This window comes from Crocodylus siamensis, chromosome 12 (assembly GCF_052110815.1).
Source record: "Crocodylus siamensis isolate JL-2025a chromosome 12, ASM5211081v1, whole genome shotgun sequence".
NCBI lineage: Eukaryota > Metazoa > Chordata > Crocodylia > Crocodylidae > Crocodylus > Crocodylus siamensis.
In genome coordinates, this window is record NC_143406.1 from 33,761,049 (window position 1) to 33,780,328 (window position 19,280).

A 19,280-nucleotide genomic window follows, 5' to 3' on the forward strand; every position below is an offset into this window, starting at 1 on the left:
TACCCCTGCTGGTTCAGACTCAGTCTCTCTATAATCCCACCCTTTTCAAATATCTGGAAAAGTTGGTCATAACTGCAATGTTTATCTTAAGGTCATACAAAAAACTAGAACTTAAGGGCAATAATTTGAAACTTTTTTTCAGGTTAGTAGACAGGAATTTCACATGTTGACTGGCCCTCAATCAGACAGAAATAAATTCTACATTATGTGGGGTATACACAAATCCATACAGCTGCCACAATTATAACTAATAACTTAAAAACTTAGAAATCAATAGATATACAATATTCTTCAGAAAAGTTCCTTGTTACTATAATTAATATGCTAAGAATTCAATTGCATGATACTAGATGGCTTCTATTTCACACCCATATTATACAGTCTGCAGATGATATCCATATGACAGTCGAAATTGTACTAACCATCATAACTCCACATGCCTATTGCTATCAATTTCCATGACTACTCTGAATGACTTCCCACCAAAATCATTGTTCTGAATCATGCATCATCTGGCTAGTCGTACTTAAAAAATATCCGTTCCTAGTGATCACATAAACTCTGCTACTGTTGCATTCAGCCCCTAGGCTCCATACGGGAAAAAGGACCACTTATAAAACCTTATTTTATATTATGATTTCCCTCACAAATTCTTAAAAAAAAAATTAAAACTTTAAATTATTGGGTTGTATTTAAACAAGCCCTTTGTAATATCTACAACTTGCAACACAAGATATCCAAAAATCAACACTAGTCAGTCCAATTTAAGACTGAACAGAACAGGTTTTTTTTTTAAAAAAAAACTAGTGGCCTGCAATACATTTTTAGAAGTTTATTTTTTATCCCACATCCTTTAAAGAAAGCAAGCAAATAAATGTCTATCAACACAAAGTAGTCTTACTAGCCTTTGTTAATTATGATGATCCTTTAAAATCCTACGCAAGTCTTTAAAACACTATATTTAAAGCCAGTTTAGATTCTTCTACAATTTCTTTAAAAAAGAAAAAGGATGTCTGCAGGATAACAATCTCTGAGTGTGTACAGAAGTGCTCCATGCACATTTTACAATGCTGTAATTTAGAGCATTTTTATAGCATTATAAAGTTACAGCACTCTTAAACATGACAGAAGTGCAGTATTTGGTGTACAGAAGTTATTTAAAGCACCGTAGGTTGCTGAAATGCTGTAAAATACAATGCTTCAAATTTAATACCTCATTTAACAAGGGTTAATTTAAAGCACTGTACACATTTTTACAGTGCTGTGCACTTCTGTTAAGTCATGGAAATAAAGTGCTTTAAATGCTAAAAAAGCAACTTCTGTACACACCCTTTGTTGATCCTAGTTTCATCTGTCCCTAATGCTTTTATTCAAAGTCTTCATCTTCAGCAATATCACAACTGGTTGTTGTAAAGAAGAATGTGAAAACAGAAAGTAAATGAACACTTTAATCAAGAAATCAATAGTAGGAGTAGTTCAGTTTGAAAACAGCATGCGTCATTCTTTTGTTCAAAGTGTCATTAGTAAAAACATAAATATAAGTCATATAAGCAAAACTTTCCAATTTAATGGGCAAATCTGTATCAGATATGCATGTTCAACCCCTATTCCACCACTATTGCACAACTCTATCCGAGGACAGAAACAGATCCAGAAAATGTTCAAGGACTTCCAGGAAGTATCAGCAGTTCTTAAATAAGACTATCACCCAGAAAAACAAAACAAAACAAAGACATTTCCTGCTGTGAAAACAAAGCTTGAATGGAGAGAGAAAAAAAAAGGAAGGGGTACACTTCACATGTTCAGGTCACAACCACCATTTCCAGCATAAAAGTTTTTGCAAAGAATGCAGGTTATCTTCACAAGTGGATAATAAACAGGCAGTTTTGTCTGGTTTTCTAGGACGAATATAAATGCAAAAGGTACACTGGTTTTCAGATGAGTTACACTTGCAGATAGGAAAATGGAAGAAAGGACATGGGTGTGTAAAAGGTAAGGGAATGTCAAGGCCAGCACCACTAAAAGAAAAAAATAAAATGAAAGACAACATGTCCTAACCTACTGGCAAATTAGGATGGGTTCAGAAATGACTGATTTAGAGGGATCTATTGTATTCTATTTCACAGTTTACACGTGGCTAATATTATGCAACTGGCTGGTCCTAAGCCAAGTAAAAGGACTCCTCTGAAAATTCAAAACAGCAGTAACCTTCCAGCAACACACACATACACATACATGTACATGTACAAGGCATACACAATGCAAAAAAATTATTGGGGAAAGAAGATTATATTTAGAATGTGTTAAAAAAGGAAGTCCAGGCAGAAATCTAAAAAAAGACTGTGAAAACATGAGTTAAACTTAGCAAAAACTGAAACATTTAAAAGAGACTCCATCCACTAAAAGCCAGTTAAAAAAAAAAAAAAAGAGAGAGAGAAAATATCAAAATTAGCTTCAGGTACTGCACCTGCCTTCGATTCAACACTTGTGGTTTTACAGTGACATTCTTATTTTTTAAATGTTTTTTTCTCTCCATACTGGGTAAAAAAGACCCATATACACAACATAAGAAACTGATTGTTTAGATTAGAGGAAAAAGTGTTTTCAAATCCTTCTTTGCAGCTAAAGATTTTTTTAAAGTTTTTTTAAAAGTATAGTCATCTTAAGCAGTATTTATAGCAACTATAAACTAATTCAGCCAAACTGTTTTTTAAAAGTTTTTAACTCACCCTAATGTAGGGATGGGCAAAATATGGCCCATAGGTTCAGTCTGGCCTGCCAACTGATTTTATCTGACCCACGGGTGGATGGCCCAGGCAGTGACACTGCGCAGCAGGCCCTGGGCAAGACATGCTCAGGCCCTGGCCTCTGCTGGTGGGCAGTCTGGATGGCAGAAGCGGCTCCAACCTCTGGTGATACTGCCAGAGACAATGAGCAGAAACAGCCCTGCTTGCCCAGCACTGTGCAGTGGCCTAGAAGATAGAATCCAATCTACCCAGGACCTGCAGGGCCAGACCCTACTGCCCAAGCACTGCAGAGGACATGGGGCAGAAGTAGCCCCACCCACCTGCCCAGAACTGCACAGTGCCAGCAAAGGCCAGAGCTGCCACCCGTGTCTCCTGACAGCAGAGGTGGGGACCCAAGCACAGTTCACCTAAGGCCTGCCATGTGGCACCAGGCAGACAGGCAAGGCTGCTGGCACATGCCTGTACGTGCAACCCCTTCCCCCAGGAGCCCTGATGGCAGACAAAAGGGGTCTGCTTCTGCTCAGCATACCCTGCAGTGGCTGGGAAATGAGGTCTGCCCCACAAGCAAGCTGCACTGAGGCCCCAGGCTCTGCTGGCAGGGAGTGTCGAGTTTGGGGACCAGACTGCATCTCCCAGGCACTGCAGGGGATGCTGGACAGAAACAGCCCCTTCTGCCTGCCATTAGGGCTCCTGGGAGCTGTAGGGGGAGGGGGATGCCCATGCGAGCATGCACCAGGAGCTTGATGGTAGGGCAGGATGGGACAATGCCGAGGCCTGCAGCCAGGCTCTATCCTGTGCCTCCCCAGCTGTGGATGTAGCTGGTAGATGCCAGGTCTGGGTAGAAAGGCAGGCTGAGGCTGGGGAGCGTGCACATGTACACACGTGACCCTCAACACACCAAAAATCATTAAGTCACCCTCAAGCCCCAATGATAGGGCAGGAATGGGCAAATGTATCTGTTACACTACAGTGTGTATAAGAATAGTCTTAGAAATAGAATAGAAATAGGTTTTAAAGGTCTGCTTTCAAAAATCTGCATTTGAATTCAGTGTTCAATAGCACTGGCTTAAGGAGTACCATGAAAACCTCTTGTGTGCAACTCTGAAAGAGTTTTTTTTGACATGCCATACTCCTCTTGTTCAGAGGCAATCACAGCAAAATCAAATAAAGATTAAATTAAATCATTAAATTTCTGTTTCCTGGTTATCTAAATCAGGAAGGTATCCAAGAAGTAAGTGGCAAGTTAAATATCTCCCTAAATTATGCAATCACTTAAAATTATCTACTTCCGTGTACTTTTCAATATGAGGTTAGATAAAAACTGTGCAGGTTTCAATTATAAGTTTTTGTGTGGTTAAATTAGATTCTGATATGCTTCTAAGCCCTCTTTGCTAACCTCTATCTGTATCTAAAATTATATTACACCCCACAGCTTGTACCATTTTCACTGAAGTCTTCCCCCCTCAAACAAAAGATACCTCCAATTCCACATTAATAAAACAAATCTGCCATACAATAAGAATTCCAGTTTGTATGCAGATTGGCATATAAACTCTGGTAATTACAATTCATCAAGGTTACCATATTTACCAAACTGAACAAAAAAAAATCCAGAAAACTGTGCCTCCGTTAGAAAGGGAGATCTTTAAGACTCAAAGTAAAATTTACAAATACCCATGGTTTTAACAATATAAAACATTTCTGTTCATGATGTAGAAATGGTTAAGGCTAAATTTTAAGATTTTTTTTTGACTAACTGCTGACGCTGGTGTATAGATCAGATGGGACTTAGTTAATACTTACAACCTCAAATTTAACCTCCTATTCCACCTGAAACCAGCATGAATGATAAAGATTTCTCTTTCTTCCTACTCTGTTCTATGAAGCCAAGATTTCACATATCCATAAACCCGACTATTCAGGAGAGAGAGCAGTGCTGCTCTCTAGTTAAAACTGATGGAAACCTCAAGCAGACCATGGCAAAAAGGGTAACTATAAGGACAGTCAAACACTTGAGCCATCATCCTGGTTCATGCAACTTTATGCATATCCCAGACCCCACCTGGGATGATCATAGGGCTGAAATTTTACCTGAAAAAGATTTAGACCTTCATGGACCAAAGACTAACTTTGTATTCAGTGGCAAAAACTTCAAGCTTAATGGTTTTTATGGTCCAACAACAGGCTTCAGCATTACCTGTATCCCACACAAGACTAACACTAACAAATCAGTCTCCTCTCCTTTCAGGAGGAAACTCAAGGTGCTGTTTTTTCCTAAGGACAAAGGCCACATAAACAAAGCAGAGAAAATGCAACTAACATGTTTTCACTTTACCTTACTGACCAGTTTCTCTTTCGCAACCTTTGCCTTTCATGAATGGGCCCCGGGTTCATCGGCTGCCTCAGCTAAACCTGTCGCAGGGCTGCTGGTTGCAGCCTCACTGATCTAAGGACACGGGCGGGAGAGGCTCTTGGCGTAGGTTTCATCTCTTTTATGGGATCAGCTAAAAGGTTGGGGGAACAGTTCTTTGCAAGCTTTCGGGCACAAACATCAGGCATTGGGGGCTCAGTTAACCCCGAGCTTTTAGATCACCCTCCCACAGCACCTCTCAACAGCTTCAAGCGCTGAAGTAGGACCAGGGACCTGGGTCTCCCCCACCCACCCCTGCCCTACTCTGCTGCCGGCAGCCCCCAGGGACGGGGGATGGTTTTGCTCCGCGGGACGAGCGTGACCCACTCCCGTCGGCATTTCACGGCCGAAAAGAGCCGCTCCCGCTCCCAGCAGTGCTGGGGCTCAGAGGCCAGTGCCAGGGGCGCGTCGGAAGCCGAGGCCAAGCCGGTGCCGCCGGGCTCCCGCTGCAACTAGGCGCCGGGGCCGGAGCTCGGGCGGGGCTTGAGCGCGCGTGGTGGCGGCGCGGGGGCAGCCCGGCAGTGCGGCCTCCCCGGGCCCGCGGGGACAGGCGGCGCCGCGGGCACTCACCGCTCATGGCGCCGCCGGGACGGGCCGCCCGAGTCCCGCCGCGGCGGCTGCAGGCAGCGGCGCCCCGACACCGCCCCGGAAGTGAGGCCCGGCCGCCCCGGAAGGTAAACACCGCGCCCCGCCGCGCCGGGTCTGCCGCCCGCCCTCGGGGAGAGGATCCGGGTGTCGCTGCTGCCTGAGGTGGGGTTGCCAATGCCGGCCTTCCTGCAGCCCCCGGGAAGGAGCTGTACCATCTCCAGATGCTGAGAGCAGTGCTAGGGCAGTTGTTAAAATAAACATTCAGTGTTGAATCCGATGTCTACAGGAGTCCAGTGGGGGTTTTCAAATGTAATAGTTTTGTGCGTTTGCCTTCCCGATGTAAAGTCATTCATGTCATGACGTCGTGTGATGAAACCTCCCGAAATAGATTCAGAGTTGGCAACCCTGCCCGAGGCACAGGTGCCCCCGGCCATGAACAACTGGTGCCTCCCGAGATGGGGGGCACCAGAGCGGGGACCAGCTGCAGACGTCAGTGTCGGTGGCAGCAAGCGAGGACAGGTGGGCAGATGAGAATAGGATGGAATGCAATGCAGACAAGTGCAAGGGGCTGCATCTAGGGAGAAGGAACCAGCAACACACCTACAGGCCGGGGAACACCCTTGTTAGCGCAGAGGCAGAAAGGGATCTTGGAGTCACTGTTGACTCCAGCATGAATATGGGCTGCCAATGCGAGGAGGCGGTCAGTAAGGCTAACGGCACCTTGTCATGCCTCTACAGATGCATCACAAGCACGTCCAGGGAGGTGATACTTCCTTTCTATGCAGCATTGGTCAGACCGCAGCTGGAGTACTGCGTCCAGTTCTGGGCGCCGCACTTCAAGAGAGATGTGGACAGCATGGAGAGGGTCCAGAGGAGAGCCACTCACATAGTCAAGGGGCAGCAGGGCGGGCCCTATGAAGAGGCTAAAGGGCCTGAACCTATTCAGCCTCCAAAAGAGAAGGCTGAGAGGTGATCTGGTATCCTTTTACAAACTCACCAGAGGGGACCAGTGGGAACTGTGGGAGGCTCTGTTCCCACAGGCAGCACCTGGGGTTACTAGGGATAATGGCCACAAATTGTTAGAGAAAAAGTTCAGGCTGGACATCAGGAGACATTACTTTACAGTTAGGGCTGGCAGGCTCTCAAATGGGCTTCCAAGGTGGTGCTCTCTCCTACATTGGGAGTCTTCAAGAGGAGGCTGGACAGATACTTGGCTGGGGTGATAGGACCCCAGTACCCGTTTCTGCCTGGGGCAGGGGTCAGACCTGATGGTCTGTTTATTCCCTTCCGACCCTAAGCACTATGATACTATGACTGCCTGCAGATGCTGGTGTCAGTGAACGGGGACCAGGCATTGGTGTCATCAGCAGCATGCAAGGACCACCTGCAGACATCAGTGTCAGCGGCAGGGAACAGCAAGCGATGACTGGCCGCAAGTGCCAGTGTTGGTGTCAGCAAGCGCGGACCACCTGCAGACTCCAGCATCAGTGTTGGCGGCAGCAAGCAGCAAGCACAGATCACCCGCGGATATCAGAGGCAGTGTTGGCAGTGAGGGGAAGGAAGGCAGGTAGCAAGCAGCAACTGCCCACAGAAGTCAGCAGCAGCTTCAGCAGCAGCCAATCTCAAGGGGGGGCACATGCCCCCCCATGTTTCCCCTACACATCGCCTATGCTCTTGACTCACACAAGTTGTGGCCAGGTGCCTTGGGTCAGCAAAGAATGGGAACTGCTGTCCTAGAAACATCAGTCATGAATGCTGGCAACTGACCTCCGCCTGGGCATATGCGGCAAGAAACAACCTTCCCTTCACTGGTTCTTTGTGTAAGAGTTGTTTCAAATCAAAGATCTGCACCTTCAAGAAAAGAAAGAGAAGAAACCCTACCTGTTAGGGCAAAATGAACAGAATTTGGGCACAAAATGAAAATAAAAATCTAAACTTGTGTGTCATGAAATAGGAACAGTGTACTGATGTCTCCGAGGGCTGGGAAAGCTAGTTGACAAAATAATCAAAAGCAATGTTCTTCATGTTAATGAACTCAGCTGAGGGTTACAGCCATACCTGGATGCAAGAACGTGTATCCTGGCAAGGTCCAATGCAAGACTGAAAATCAATACAGCTGTAGTCACATAAACATTTATAGAAGGTATTTGGGGACATGGACCATCACAGTGGAGTCTTGGGTCATGACTAGGGCTCTTAGGTTAGTACCAGTCATACGAATAATAGTGCTTTAACTGCTATATAAACTTAGGCCAAAGTCTTCAGATTAGTGTAGCTAAAGTCAGGCAGCTGACTCCACAATGAAACACCCAAATATGTGGCGTATATGTTAGACATGCTCTATTATATTTGTCAAGTTATTTAAAATCTTTAATTCTGTGTTTCGGTTTTCACATATTTTAAATATGAATTATTTTTTGTGTCATGAAGTTTAATTCATTCATAATTGCTTATTCATCATGAGATGCTTGGTTGGAAATGGCCTTGTAACACAGAGAGGGTGGTGGTTGTACACCCATAGCTTTTACTGACTTCAGTACGAGCTGAAGTGCTCATCATCTATGAAAATCAGGATACTTAGGTATTTAAACATGGATGAAGATTCATATCTTTTGGTGCCAAAATTTAAAAACTGTTATACTACTACCTAGTTGACAATACTTGTTAAATACCTTGTGGTACAAATAACTTTTTGCATCCTTATACTTCAACAAGACTGGGTCTATAAATGAAACCATCCTCAACCATCGGAAAATGTTTGGCAATTCAAGGCTCTGTGGCATCATATCCATCTCTAGTGTGGTTTAAGTAGTTCTTACTGCATATTCTCTAAATGTATGTATCATAAAAACATTTCCAATTTCAAGCATTCCCCCTTGTGCTGTGCCCAAAATCTTAAAACCTACATCTGAAGCAATTCTTGTCCTAAGAGTCTATGCCATATAACTTATATGCTCGCTTTTGTACACTTGTTTTCATACTACAGACAACAGTTTGATACAAGATTTTTTACATAAAATATATATAAACTTGTTTATTGATATCAGTTGTGTGCATCCACTCTTTGACTAAGTAAATATAGTCTTTAAATGCTAGTGCAAAAACATTCAACCCACACAGAGATTGTTATAGCTTATACATTCTAGTAAATACTCTGGCTTCAAGCAATGATGTAAAAATATACATACAAAAATAAGCTAAAATTAGAAACAATATAACAAAAGCAATGAAAGTGAAATACAAGAGCTACAAGGAAACCTGATATACTAATCTTCCCCAGTAACTGCTAGTAAATAAGATTTATGAGTATAACTATATTATCTCTATATTATACTATGAACTGATTCACTGTATGCAGTAAAAACACTTCTCTCCCTATCACAGTTGTACAACACCTGGAAGATAGCTGCAACAATCAGAAGTCTTTGTAGTAACTAAAACAGTAGCTCCTTCCTCTGTGGCTGGTAATGGGAAAGAGGTATCAAAGCCAGTTTGGGGTTTCACCAAGTTATAGTCCACACAAGTGCATTCCTGTACTGAATACATGAGTGATGATTCACTTTGGAGTGTCTCCCCAATTCCATCTGCATTCACACAGCTCTCAGTGTCAGTCTGGAGTATAATATTTAGCTTCACGGAAGATTCTGTAAAAGTATGGTGGGGTATTTCAGTATGTGCCATATAGTCAGTAAGAATTCAAATGTGTGTATTTACTAACCTAATTAATGTATATTAGTAGAAGAAGCTTTGCTGTAAATATTAATGAGTACAAAAAGTGCAAAAACTTACTGAATCCTTTACTACCAAGGGCAAAAGTCACCATATGCATGACTCTGATGCATTACAGATTTAAAGCAAATCAATTAACCCTTTACAAGGTGGGAGGCTAATCTTTAGTTTTTATTCTTGAGCCAGGTAAAAATCAATGAGAAGATTAAGCACTTGATAAAGAAAATCATAGAGGTGGTCTACCAACATAGTAATAAGACAGTTGAAAATACGTTCTGGAGTGCAAAACCAAGCATGTGTGTAACGAAAGAGCTGAGGGTTACAGATTTTTACTGGAAATAGTCTGATATCTTGACTCCTGCTTGGAAGCACTTTACTCCACAATTAGTCCCTTTGGCTTCAATGGGACTGTTTGTGGAATTGAGCACTATTCAATTTTAGTAAAGATATCTGATTCTGGCAATGTATGCCACACCCAAAATCTATATATTTGAAGAACATAGTTCAAATTCTTAATAGTCTTAATAATATTTCATACCTGTACTTTTCAATTCTTCCTTTGATGGGTTTGAGTACCTCCTTTTAAATAGGACCATTAATACAAACACTGCGAATGTTAAAAGTATTCCTATGCCTAAACAGATCCAAATAATTCCATGTGATAATTTCACTGGGTCTGCAGCACCTTCAAAATAAAGTAGATATTATATAAATTAAAAATAGAAGCAATAAAGAATAAGTACATGACCTAATATATGAAGCCTTTCCCATCTGTCAAGAGTAATTTGCTGAGTGATGGCTCAGCAGTTTGAAACATTTACTTGTGCTAATGTAGTCCAGTTCATATACAAGATACTTTGTATATGTCTTCACTTGGTCAGATCATATTTTCATATTTCAGATCAATGCAACAAGCAATCTAAAAATGCACAACAAAATATTGCAGAAATATTACTTACTCTTATTACAATAATTCTGACATGAAAAAGGTGGCTTACTGGAGCATCGCAGGTGACAAGGCTTACAGGACTGCAGCAAGCTATCAAAATATTCATTTTGGAAGCAATGTTGAGCCATCAGGATCAATAAACAGAAATGGTCAAAAAGTAAGGACAAGAAAAGTAAGAAGGACTTCCTCACGTGTCACTATGCATGAGTCGTAGTAAGAATTGCTAGTGACAGCAGCTAACTATTTTTCAAAACTCCTCTTTGAAAGATCACATTAAATAACAAGGATTTTCATCACAAGGTCCTCCCCAAGAATACCCTGGCTCCTTTATTTGAATAGCAACTGCAGATTTGAGTTTCTAGAAAGAATGTCCAGCTGTGTGAGGGTAATTTTGAATGTAAATATTGTCTGAAACAGAAACTTATTATTTATAGAGGACATTTCTCAAGCAGGTGCTAACCACTACAAAGTGTAGAAAAAGACCTGAGGATTCCCAAATAGGCACTTTCAATCAGAGATAACCGCTGTCCTTGGGGATTTGTAGTCTTTCTTCAATTTGATGGATCTATAGCAGTTATGTCTCACTGTAATCTGCAAGCTTCTCAATGGGGCATTTGTTTTCCTTTTCCTCTTTCCGTTCCATTCCCACAACCAAACACACAGTATTGTTGATGAACAAAAGACAGTAAGAGGTATTGTGCCTAGGGGACAGAACAAGAGTCAGTATACTTGGGTTCCATCACTATGGCCTCCGGCAGATGTTACAATAAGACACAATTAACCTGTTAATCACACCGTAAATAGTAACCCTGCCATATGTTCAACAAATTAATGGCACGACAAAACAGGAAACCAGCCACAAAAGTATATAACATACATATCTATATGTAGCATAGGCAGGGTAACCAGAGCTGGCTCAAGACTCAGCTGATTCTCAAACCCAGCACCAGGACCACACAGGAGTCTGAAACTGGCTTCAGGGCTGGGACCCACAATCAACTGATTGTCCCAACCCTGGGGCTGCCCCAGAGTCTTGAACCAGCCCCAGCTGCAACTCGGTCTTGGGGCTGGGACCTACAGTTTTCAGTTCCAGGGCTGGGACTGCATGGGAGTCTCAAAGCTAGCTTTTATTCGGCACTGTCCCCTTGCACTGGCAAATAATAATAGTGCCATTGCAATCCGATCCCAAAATTGCACGTCCTACCATGCACATCTGGAATGGCAGGAGGTGCAATGGTTGGGATTAAGGACAAGATCCTACTACTCCATTAAATAAATGTGAGCTAGGGCTGACGAGTGCAACTAGCACGCTATGCAGAGATCCAGTTTTTCATTTGCCATGGAAAAACATGGTAAACCCAGTTTTTCTCATTTTAAGGAGAAAAACCCAGAATTTGTCCTTTAAAGAAGAAAAATGTGGGGAATGGTGGGTTTCCTCTTGCAAACTGGCAGAGTTCTAGACTATAAAGGGCTGGTGAGAGCAGGAGAAGGGTGTACAGCAGGGGGCATCACATGCATGTGTATACATACATATGTACATGGCCAAGCAGCCTGGAGAGCAGCTCCCCGCAGGTAAGTCTTGTGGTGCAGGGGGGAATTGAGGCCTCTATAATGAAGGAAGGAGGAAGTTGGGTTGGGCTGGGGCTGCTGCTTTTCTGGGACGGGGCAAAATGCATGGCTGCAGGGCCTAGGTGAGGAGTGGGACAGGGCCATGGGCAGCTGGCTCCCTGCCACTGCACACATTCCTGGGGGAACACTGGGGGTATGTGCCCCCTAGATTTGTGCAGAAGCTGGGGGCAGGCTGTCTACTCTGGGCTTGCACTCCTCACTCTGCTGCCCTCATGCCAGGGCCTTTTCAGCCCAACAGGTGGGACCTGGTAGGGCAGGGCAGAGTGGAATGTGGAGGCTTGATGCCACCTCCACAAGCCTTGCACCATGATGGCAAAGCACTCCCTGCCCACCCAGCAGCAATGGGAGTAGCAGCATGGCATTGTTTCCTTCATTGCTGGGTGGACAGAGATGCCTGGCTACAGTGGTGTGGAGCTCCCAGCAGCAGCAATGAACTTCCCTGTCCAGCCTCTCTCTGCCCTGCTCTGCTGTTCTGCACTGAGTCCTGCATAGGTGCTGGGGGGGAAGGCAGCAGGGCAGGGAGCCCACAGCCCGCCCACCCCCCAGTGGGCTCTGCTATGATCATGTTCCCCATGGGAGAGGGGGAGCCAAGCTCCATACTCCACTCAGCTGCGGCAGCTGCTGCCTCCTGGTCCCTGGTCCCCTAACCCTGGCACCTGCCCCCCCACACACACACCCCGCAGGGCTGGGGGGTGGGGGGCTATGGGTGGGGAGTGAGGGGCTCCAGCACAGCTGGGGAGCTCCAGCAGGATGAATGGACAGTAAGGTGGTTAGAAAACTTGCTGGATCTTTGGGCTCAGAGGGTAGTAGTCAATGGCTCAATGTCGAGTTGGCAGCCAGTATCAAGTGAGTGCCGCAGAGGTTGATCCTAGTGTTGGCTACAAAGGACCAACTCTACAGGATCATCATAAAATTCTAGTTTATTAGCTGGATGCAAAAGTCAGATCATAAACCTTGGAGCTGATCCCCTCAAATACACACACATTCACGTACACACACACACACTCACAGTAGCTAGCTATGAACCGGTGTCAAGATACACCTATCCCCAAGTGTGGAGGTCCACCATCAGTGACCAGCTGAAGCTTCTTTCAGTGTGATGCTGCTTCAGAAGGGGGTCGTCAGCTGGTCCTTCTGGTTGGGCAGGCAGGGGGCTGGTCTGGTCAAAGAGGGCGCCATTGGGGGTCATTCTTCGCTGCCTTTTATCCCTCTCTGGAAGACTTTGGTGACTCCCCAATTTTCAGGCTTACTCAATCCAGGGGTTGTTGACCTCGTGGGATGTCCCCCTTGGTGGTTGCTGGATGGTAGCTGTCAGCCCCAGGGGTCAAGTCCACAGGTACGTACAGCCTTGGGAGTCCGTTGATGAAGTTTGATTAATTCACTGCAGTGATTAATAGGGCTGTGGAAGGCGGTTTACCCGGGGTGGGGGGCGGTATTCAGTCCCAAGTGTTGGTCTTCGGCATTGATTAGTTCAAACGGGGGTTTCTGTACCTTTAACAGTGAAATTTCAGGGAGTTCCTGGCTCTGTATTGATCCTTTCCTCTTGTTAGACTCTGGTTTCCTAGGTGTTAATTGCTGCTCATTAACTTCTTATCCTGGCTAGCTACTGTCAATAAAGATTCATTCAGGGACCCAGTCAATACAGAGAAGCAGTGGTTGGATTCCCATCCTTGCTAACATTGTTACATGGTACAACTTACTTTTAAACTTAAAAGTACATTTGTTACAAATTTAAAAAGCATACAATATAAAACATCAAAGGGTGAAATGCCATGGCACATACAACAAATAGACCAAATACAATGGCAGGGGGTGAGGGTGGCACACTGATGTAGAATACTATTTTATACCCATAAAAGCATCTACAAACTATATTTTTATTACAAGTACACCTTATATTCTATAAAAATAATAATATCATAAAATAAGAAGAGGGAGGAAGGAAGAAAAGATAGGAAAGAGAAAGCATCCCCAAAAGGGGGCAAATACTGCAAAAGGGATTTTGCCATATAGAGGGGCTTCACATTGGAGGGGGGCAGGCAAAAAAAAAAGGTTTCTTCCTACACTAGGGCCAGTTTTGTTCAGTATCTTCATCAACAATCGGAAAGATGGGGTGCTGAGTGCACCCTCAGCATGTTCACAGATGATATCAAGCAGAGGAGAAGTAGTAGATATGCTGAAGGGTAAGGCTAGAATTCAAAGTGACTTAGACAAATTGGAGAATAGGACCAAAAGAAATGTCATGAAGTTCAATAAGGACAAGTGCAAAGTCCTGCGCTTGAGGTTGTTCCCCCCACCCACCCCCTTAGATGTGAAAACAATTGGAGAGAGTCCAGCAGATGGCAAAGAAAATGGTTAAAGGGATGGGGGAACATGATTTATAAGGAGAGGTTGAGGGAGCTGGGCTTATTTATTCTGCAGAAGAGAAGACTGAAGAGTGCGCTTAATAGGAAGCCTCAACTACCTACAGGGTTTTGTTACAAAGAGGATGCACTGAGACTGTTCTCAGTGGTGGCAAGTGACAGAACAAGGAGCCATGGTCTCAAGTTGCAGCAGGGGCAGTTTAGGTTAGATATTAGGGGAAAAAATTCTCTCAGTAGGAGGGGAACAGATTACACAGAGAGATTGTGGAATCTCCATCCTTTGAGGTTGTTAAGACCTGGGTAGAAAAAGCTTGGCTGGGATGATATAGTTGGGAGTGGTTCTGCTTTGAGCAGGGAGTTGCACTAAATAATATCTGATGTCCCTGATGTCCCTTCCAACCCTAATTTTGGGCAAGGGTTTGGACCCAATGATCTCGTAAGGTCCCTTCTAACCCTAACATCTATGAAATCTATGAATTTTATATGATTAAATTACTTTAATACAAAGGATAGGAGGATGCAGCACTGGCATCTGATGAAGTAGGTTGTCACCCACAAAAGCTTATACATCTCAAAACCAGTTACTCAATGGTGCCACTCTGTTCTGACTTCTGCTTGACTTAGCTAACCCTCTCTAAAAATATACTGAGAGAAAGTCAAAGAAACCAAACAACTTCCAAGAACACATTTTGTCTCTTCTCTTCAAAGTCTACTACTCCCTTTGCCATGACCAGGACAGTCTATTCAAGACAGTGCAACAGCCCAGGGGGTTCATTCAACATCCTGGATCCAGCCAAAACAGAAGTCAACCATGACCAGTAGTCTTCATCCAGTTTTACAGCAGGATCTTAATTCTCCTTTGATAGCCCAGTGTAGCCGAATTATCTGCATAGACAAGTTCCTTCATGAAAGACAAAAAAACAAAAATCAACACCAATATTAGTGTCCTCAAGGTTGTTAGTTATTAGGCTATCCCCAATGGTATGCAGCACCCATGGCATACTGGTCTGTGTGATATCTAGAGTAACAGCGTAAAAAAGTGATATTAATTGCTATAGTTCCCCCTAACCTTTATGGTAGCCTCATTCTAGTTCCCACCACATAAACAAGACATTCCCCAGCATCTACTTTCTCCTTCCCTCAGTCGCTTTCATAACAATCCCAGAGGTCTCCTGACCTGCAGCCCTATTTTTCTCATCTGGAAAAAGGCCAGTTATCAAGACAAAGCAAAATTAGACTTGGACAACATGTTTACCACTTCCTCTTCTTTTCCAAGCTGTACTGACTTTACATTTGCTTCAGTGCCCATTCTTTCCAGACTGCCTCTGCCAATTCTTCTGAGGAAGCCCATACCATGGATTTCTCTACAAGACCACCTTATATCTTACCTACCATAGAAATAAGCATAGAAACACACTGATAAAGCAGACACTCTCCCTCTCCCATTTCAGATAGGTCAGCCCTGAAAAATACCAGTACCCCACTGAGTCCCCTGTCTTAGGATGACTAGCCCTTTCAGTAGTCCCACCATCTCTGCTTGCACCATCTGAGCAGAAGGGTATCCACCAGGAAGTGTGCCGGTCACCAGGATTTTTGAGGGAACTGCTTTTGGTCTGGGTTACCATAGTCATTTTTCCCTGTAAAAGCCTCCAAGCTGGTCTTTTATGCCTGAAAACTGCCTTTTTAAACCACAAAGGCTTCAATACCCCAGCAATGACTCTGTCACCTAGTCAGCTGGCCAAGTGCAAGGGCTTATACTTCTAAGGAAGAAGACACCAGAGGGCTGTGTTACTGCCTGTTCTGCAACACTAAGACCACTGATTGGCTGGGCTCATCACTTTTACTGTGCTACTTTTACTGTGCTACTTTTCCATACCCAACTTGACCTCAGAAGCTTTCATGCCCACCAGGCCCACCAACTTCTCTGCTGAAGAAAAACTGAACTCAAATTAGAACCTGAATGTAGCCCTATCACTGAGTTGCAACCTGTTTCATTCTTTGCTGATAAAAGAGCAAATTCAAAAGGCTGAGAATCAGTTTTGCTGTGATCCAGCAAAGCAGAGATCTCCTAGGATTCCAGTCCCATGGCAAGAGAAAAAGTATTTTATTACTCTCCTCATTAGCTCTATCTTTGCCAACCATTTGCCAAAGGATAACTCATAGCCCCAGCAACTTTGTTGTATTAACAGAAGTGTCGCTTGCAAATAAAGGAAGTGATTCTTCTGCTCTATTCAGCGCTAATGAGGCCTCACCTAGAGTACTGGGTCCAGTTTTGGTCCCCATACTTCAAGAAGGATATGGACAGATTGGAAAGAGTCCAGCACAGAGCAACAAAAATGCTTGGGGCCTGAGAGACAAGACTTATGAATAAAGGCTGAAAGAACTATAGTTATTAAGTTTGGAGAAGGAACAACTCAGTAGGGATTTGATAACAGTCTGCAAATACTTAAAGGGTGATTATAGAGGAATGGAGATGGGCTTTTCTCTGTGGCTGTAGGGGACAGGACTAAGAGCAACAGCCTCAAGATGCAGCAGGGGAAATTTAGGTTGGAGATAAGGTGAAACTTGTTGACTATGAGGGTGATGAAGCATTGGAACAGGCTTCCAAGAGAAGCTATTGAATCTACATCTTTAGAAACTTTCAAAAGCAGGTTAGAGAGACACTTGGCTGGGATAGTTAAATCAGGGATGATCCTGCCTTGAGCAGAGGGCTTGACTAGCTAACCTTGTGAAGTCCCTTCTAGCCCTACTTTCCTAGTATCCTATAAGGTTTGCAGCAGGCTACAAAACTGTTGGTGCTGTGCTGGGACTTGTAAAATTCACATAGCAATAGAAAAGCAGGACCTCAGGTGAGGCACAGATGGATTCCTTTAAGTCTCAGGTGGATGAGTACCTCCAGGTCCCTACTCTTTGGGAATACAAAGACTGCAGGCCAGGGAAGCTTAAGCAATAGGAACTCTTATATGTCTAATCTAGAGGTGGGGGGTGGGGGAAGGGGAAGGAGAGATCTTTCTTCATTAGTGACAAAACCTAGATATGATGGAGAAGAGAATCTTGACAAGGGGGCAGGAACTCTTGATTCAAGAGCAGTGGTCACCAACCAGTTAATCTCAATCAACTGGTCAATCGTGGAGCCTCTGACAGTCGATCTCAGTCTGTCAGAGGCTCCACAGTCGGGAACAGCAGGATGCATGGGGCTGGGTTGAGCTACACCCCCTGCTGCCCAAGCTGGCACCACACCCTGCCACCACATGCAGCTGGGGACTTGGCTGTGGGTGCAGGAGCTGCACATTATGGGGATGGGTGGCCCTATACTCTAACACCACCTGTGGCCGGGGACTCAAGTAGAAGCGCTATTGGTCTGAGTGGGGCTGGCCCCTTACTCTGCCATGTGTAGCCAGGGACTCAGGTGGGAGCTGTGTGTTATGGGGCTGGGTGGGGCTGGCCCTGCAAGCTGCCACCACCTGTGGCCAGGGTCTGGGGTGGGAGTGTGGGGAGCTGAATGCTACGCGGCCGGCAGAGCTGGCCCCACTCGCTGCCTCCACATGCAGATCCAAGGACCACCCCCCCATGCACACATACATGCATACACACACATGCACCCCACCCCCACCATACCCCCACCCCCTCCCACAGCCCACACACACACTCCCACACCCTCACCATACCTCCAAACTCACCCTCCCCCACACACTCCCAACCCATCCACCAAAGCCCCACATACACCCTTACCCACCCACACCCCTCCATACCCACCCCCTGCCCTCCCCCACAGCCTCTACCCACCATAGCACACTGCACACACACATCCCCCACCACAGCCACACACCCACTCCCCAACCACCCCCCACAGACACCCCCTTACCTCCACATACAATATACAAGAGTAACACTGTATTTTGAGCTATCGTGCAATCATCTCTAGATACACTATGCAAACACACATAAATGAGGACAAAAATATTTTTAAAATAAAATTAAAATAAATGACAGCAGATGTATCATTTTTAGTATATGATTTTTTCCAGTTTCAAGATGGCAGCACCCTCCCTCCCAAAAGTAGTACTTCTGGGGCAAAGATCAGGGGTTACAGGTGAGATTTCCAGTCCCAAGATGGCAGCCAGGAGGTGGGCACCCATCAAGGGGCAGGGCTACCTGTCCAGCGCTCAACAGCTCACCAAAACTTGTCAAGTGACCCGCCAGCCAAACTAATTGCCTACCCCAGCTATATATGATAACTCCTTTGTTTTAATAGTACAGTCTTAAATGAAAAATGCATGGGCCAAGAACACTGTTTTCAAATGTTTTTAAAATACTCTTTTATGCATTTTTTATTTTAATTCAAAGTCCTATCTAAAATGTAGGTTGATACAATTCACAATTAACATTTTAATCTGATAGGAACCAAGAGACATTCTCCCTTCCCTATCACCTTGGATCAAAATAACAAAACATTCTAATATGAAACAATACACGCCAACAAAACATGGTAAACACATCTTAAAGTCTCCCAAGCCATCAAGACTACCAGTAGATCAGTTCTTCCTATCACAGAGCTCACATAAAGAAGGTTAGCTAAATATTCTAATAGAAAAGCATAGGGGCTGGAAAGAAATCTGCTCCAGAACACTTACGCTTCACTTGCCATATGCATCTGCTGCATATCATAATGCATTTCCAGAATCCATTTGATTTCTATGGTAAAGCCAGTTTCACCACAACTTAGGCTCCAGCTGCAACATGCTGCACAGCTAAACCTATACACAGTGGATAATGCTGGGAAGCTCTGTATTGCTTTATTTTATGCTCTTGACTCAATTTTCTTTAAATTGCACATTTCAGTATTATTATTGTGCACTATGTGC

At 44.3% G+C, this 19,280-nt stretch overlaps 2 protein-coding genes across 2 annotated transcripts in view; both read right to left on the bottom strand.

Annotated features, from left to right (window-relative positions):
* Positions 1-5,882, bottom strand: part of SNX29 (sorting nexin 29) — a 453,573-nt gene extending 447,691 nt beyond the window's left edge. The window contains exon 1 of the mRNA XM_090023172.1: positions 5,728-5,882. Within this exon, the coding sequence (XP_089879298.1) occupies positions 5,728-5,734 (7 nt within the window). The 5' untranslated portion in view covers positions 5,735-5,882. The remainder of the gene's footprint in view (positions 1-5,727) is intronic.
* A 2,990-nt stretch (positions 5,883-8,872) lies between these two features.
* On the bottom strand, positions 8,873-10,554 carry TNFRSF17 (TNF receptor superfamily member 17). Its single transcript, XM_090024480.1, has 3 exons — positions 10,434-10,554; positions 10,013-10,144; positions 8,873-9,389 (listed from the first exon to the last, which is right to left on the bottom strand). The coding sequence occupies exons 1-3, from the start codon at positions 10,549-10,551 to the stop codon at positions 9,124-9,126; spliced, it is 516 nt and encodes a 171-aa protein (XP_089880606.1). The 5' UTR covers positions 10,552-10,554; the 3' UTR covers positions 8,873-9,123.
* Positions 10,555-19,280: the final 8,726 nt, after the last annotated feature.

Coding starts and splice junctions, on each gene's coding strand:
- TNFRSF17 (XM_090024480.1), bottom strand. CDS start 10,551: ATGGCTCAACATTGCTTCCAAAATGAATATTTTGATAGCTTGCTGCAG. Junction 10,145..10,433: donor TCAGAATTATTGTAATAAGA/GTAAGTAATATT, acceptor CTGCAGACCCAG/TGAAATTATCACATGGAATT. Junction 9,390..10,012: donor GGAAGAATTGAAAAGTACAG/GTATGAAATATT, acceptor ATACTTTTACAG/AATCTTCCGTGAAGCTAAAT.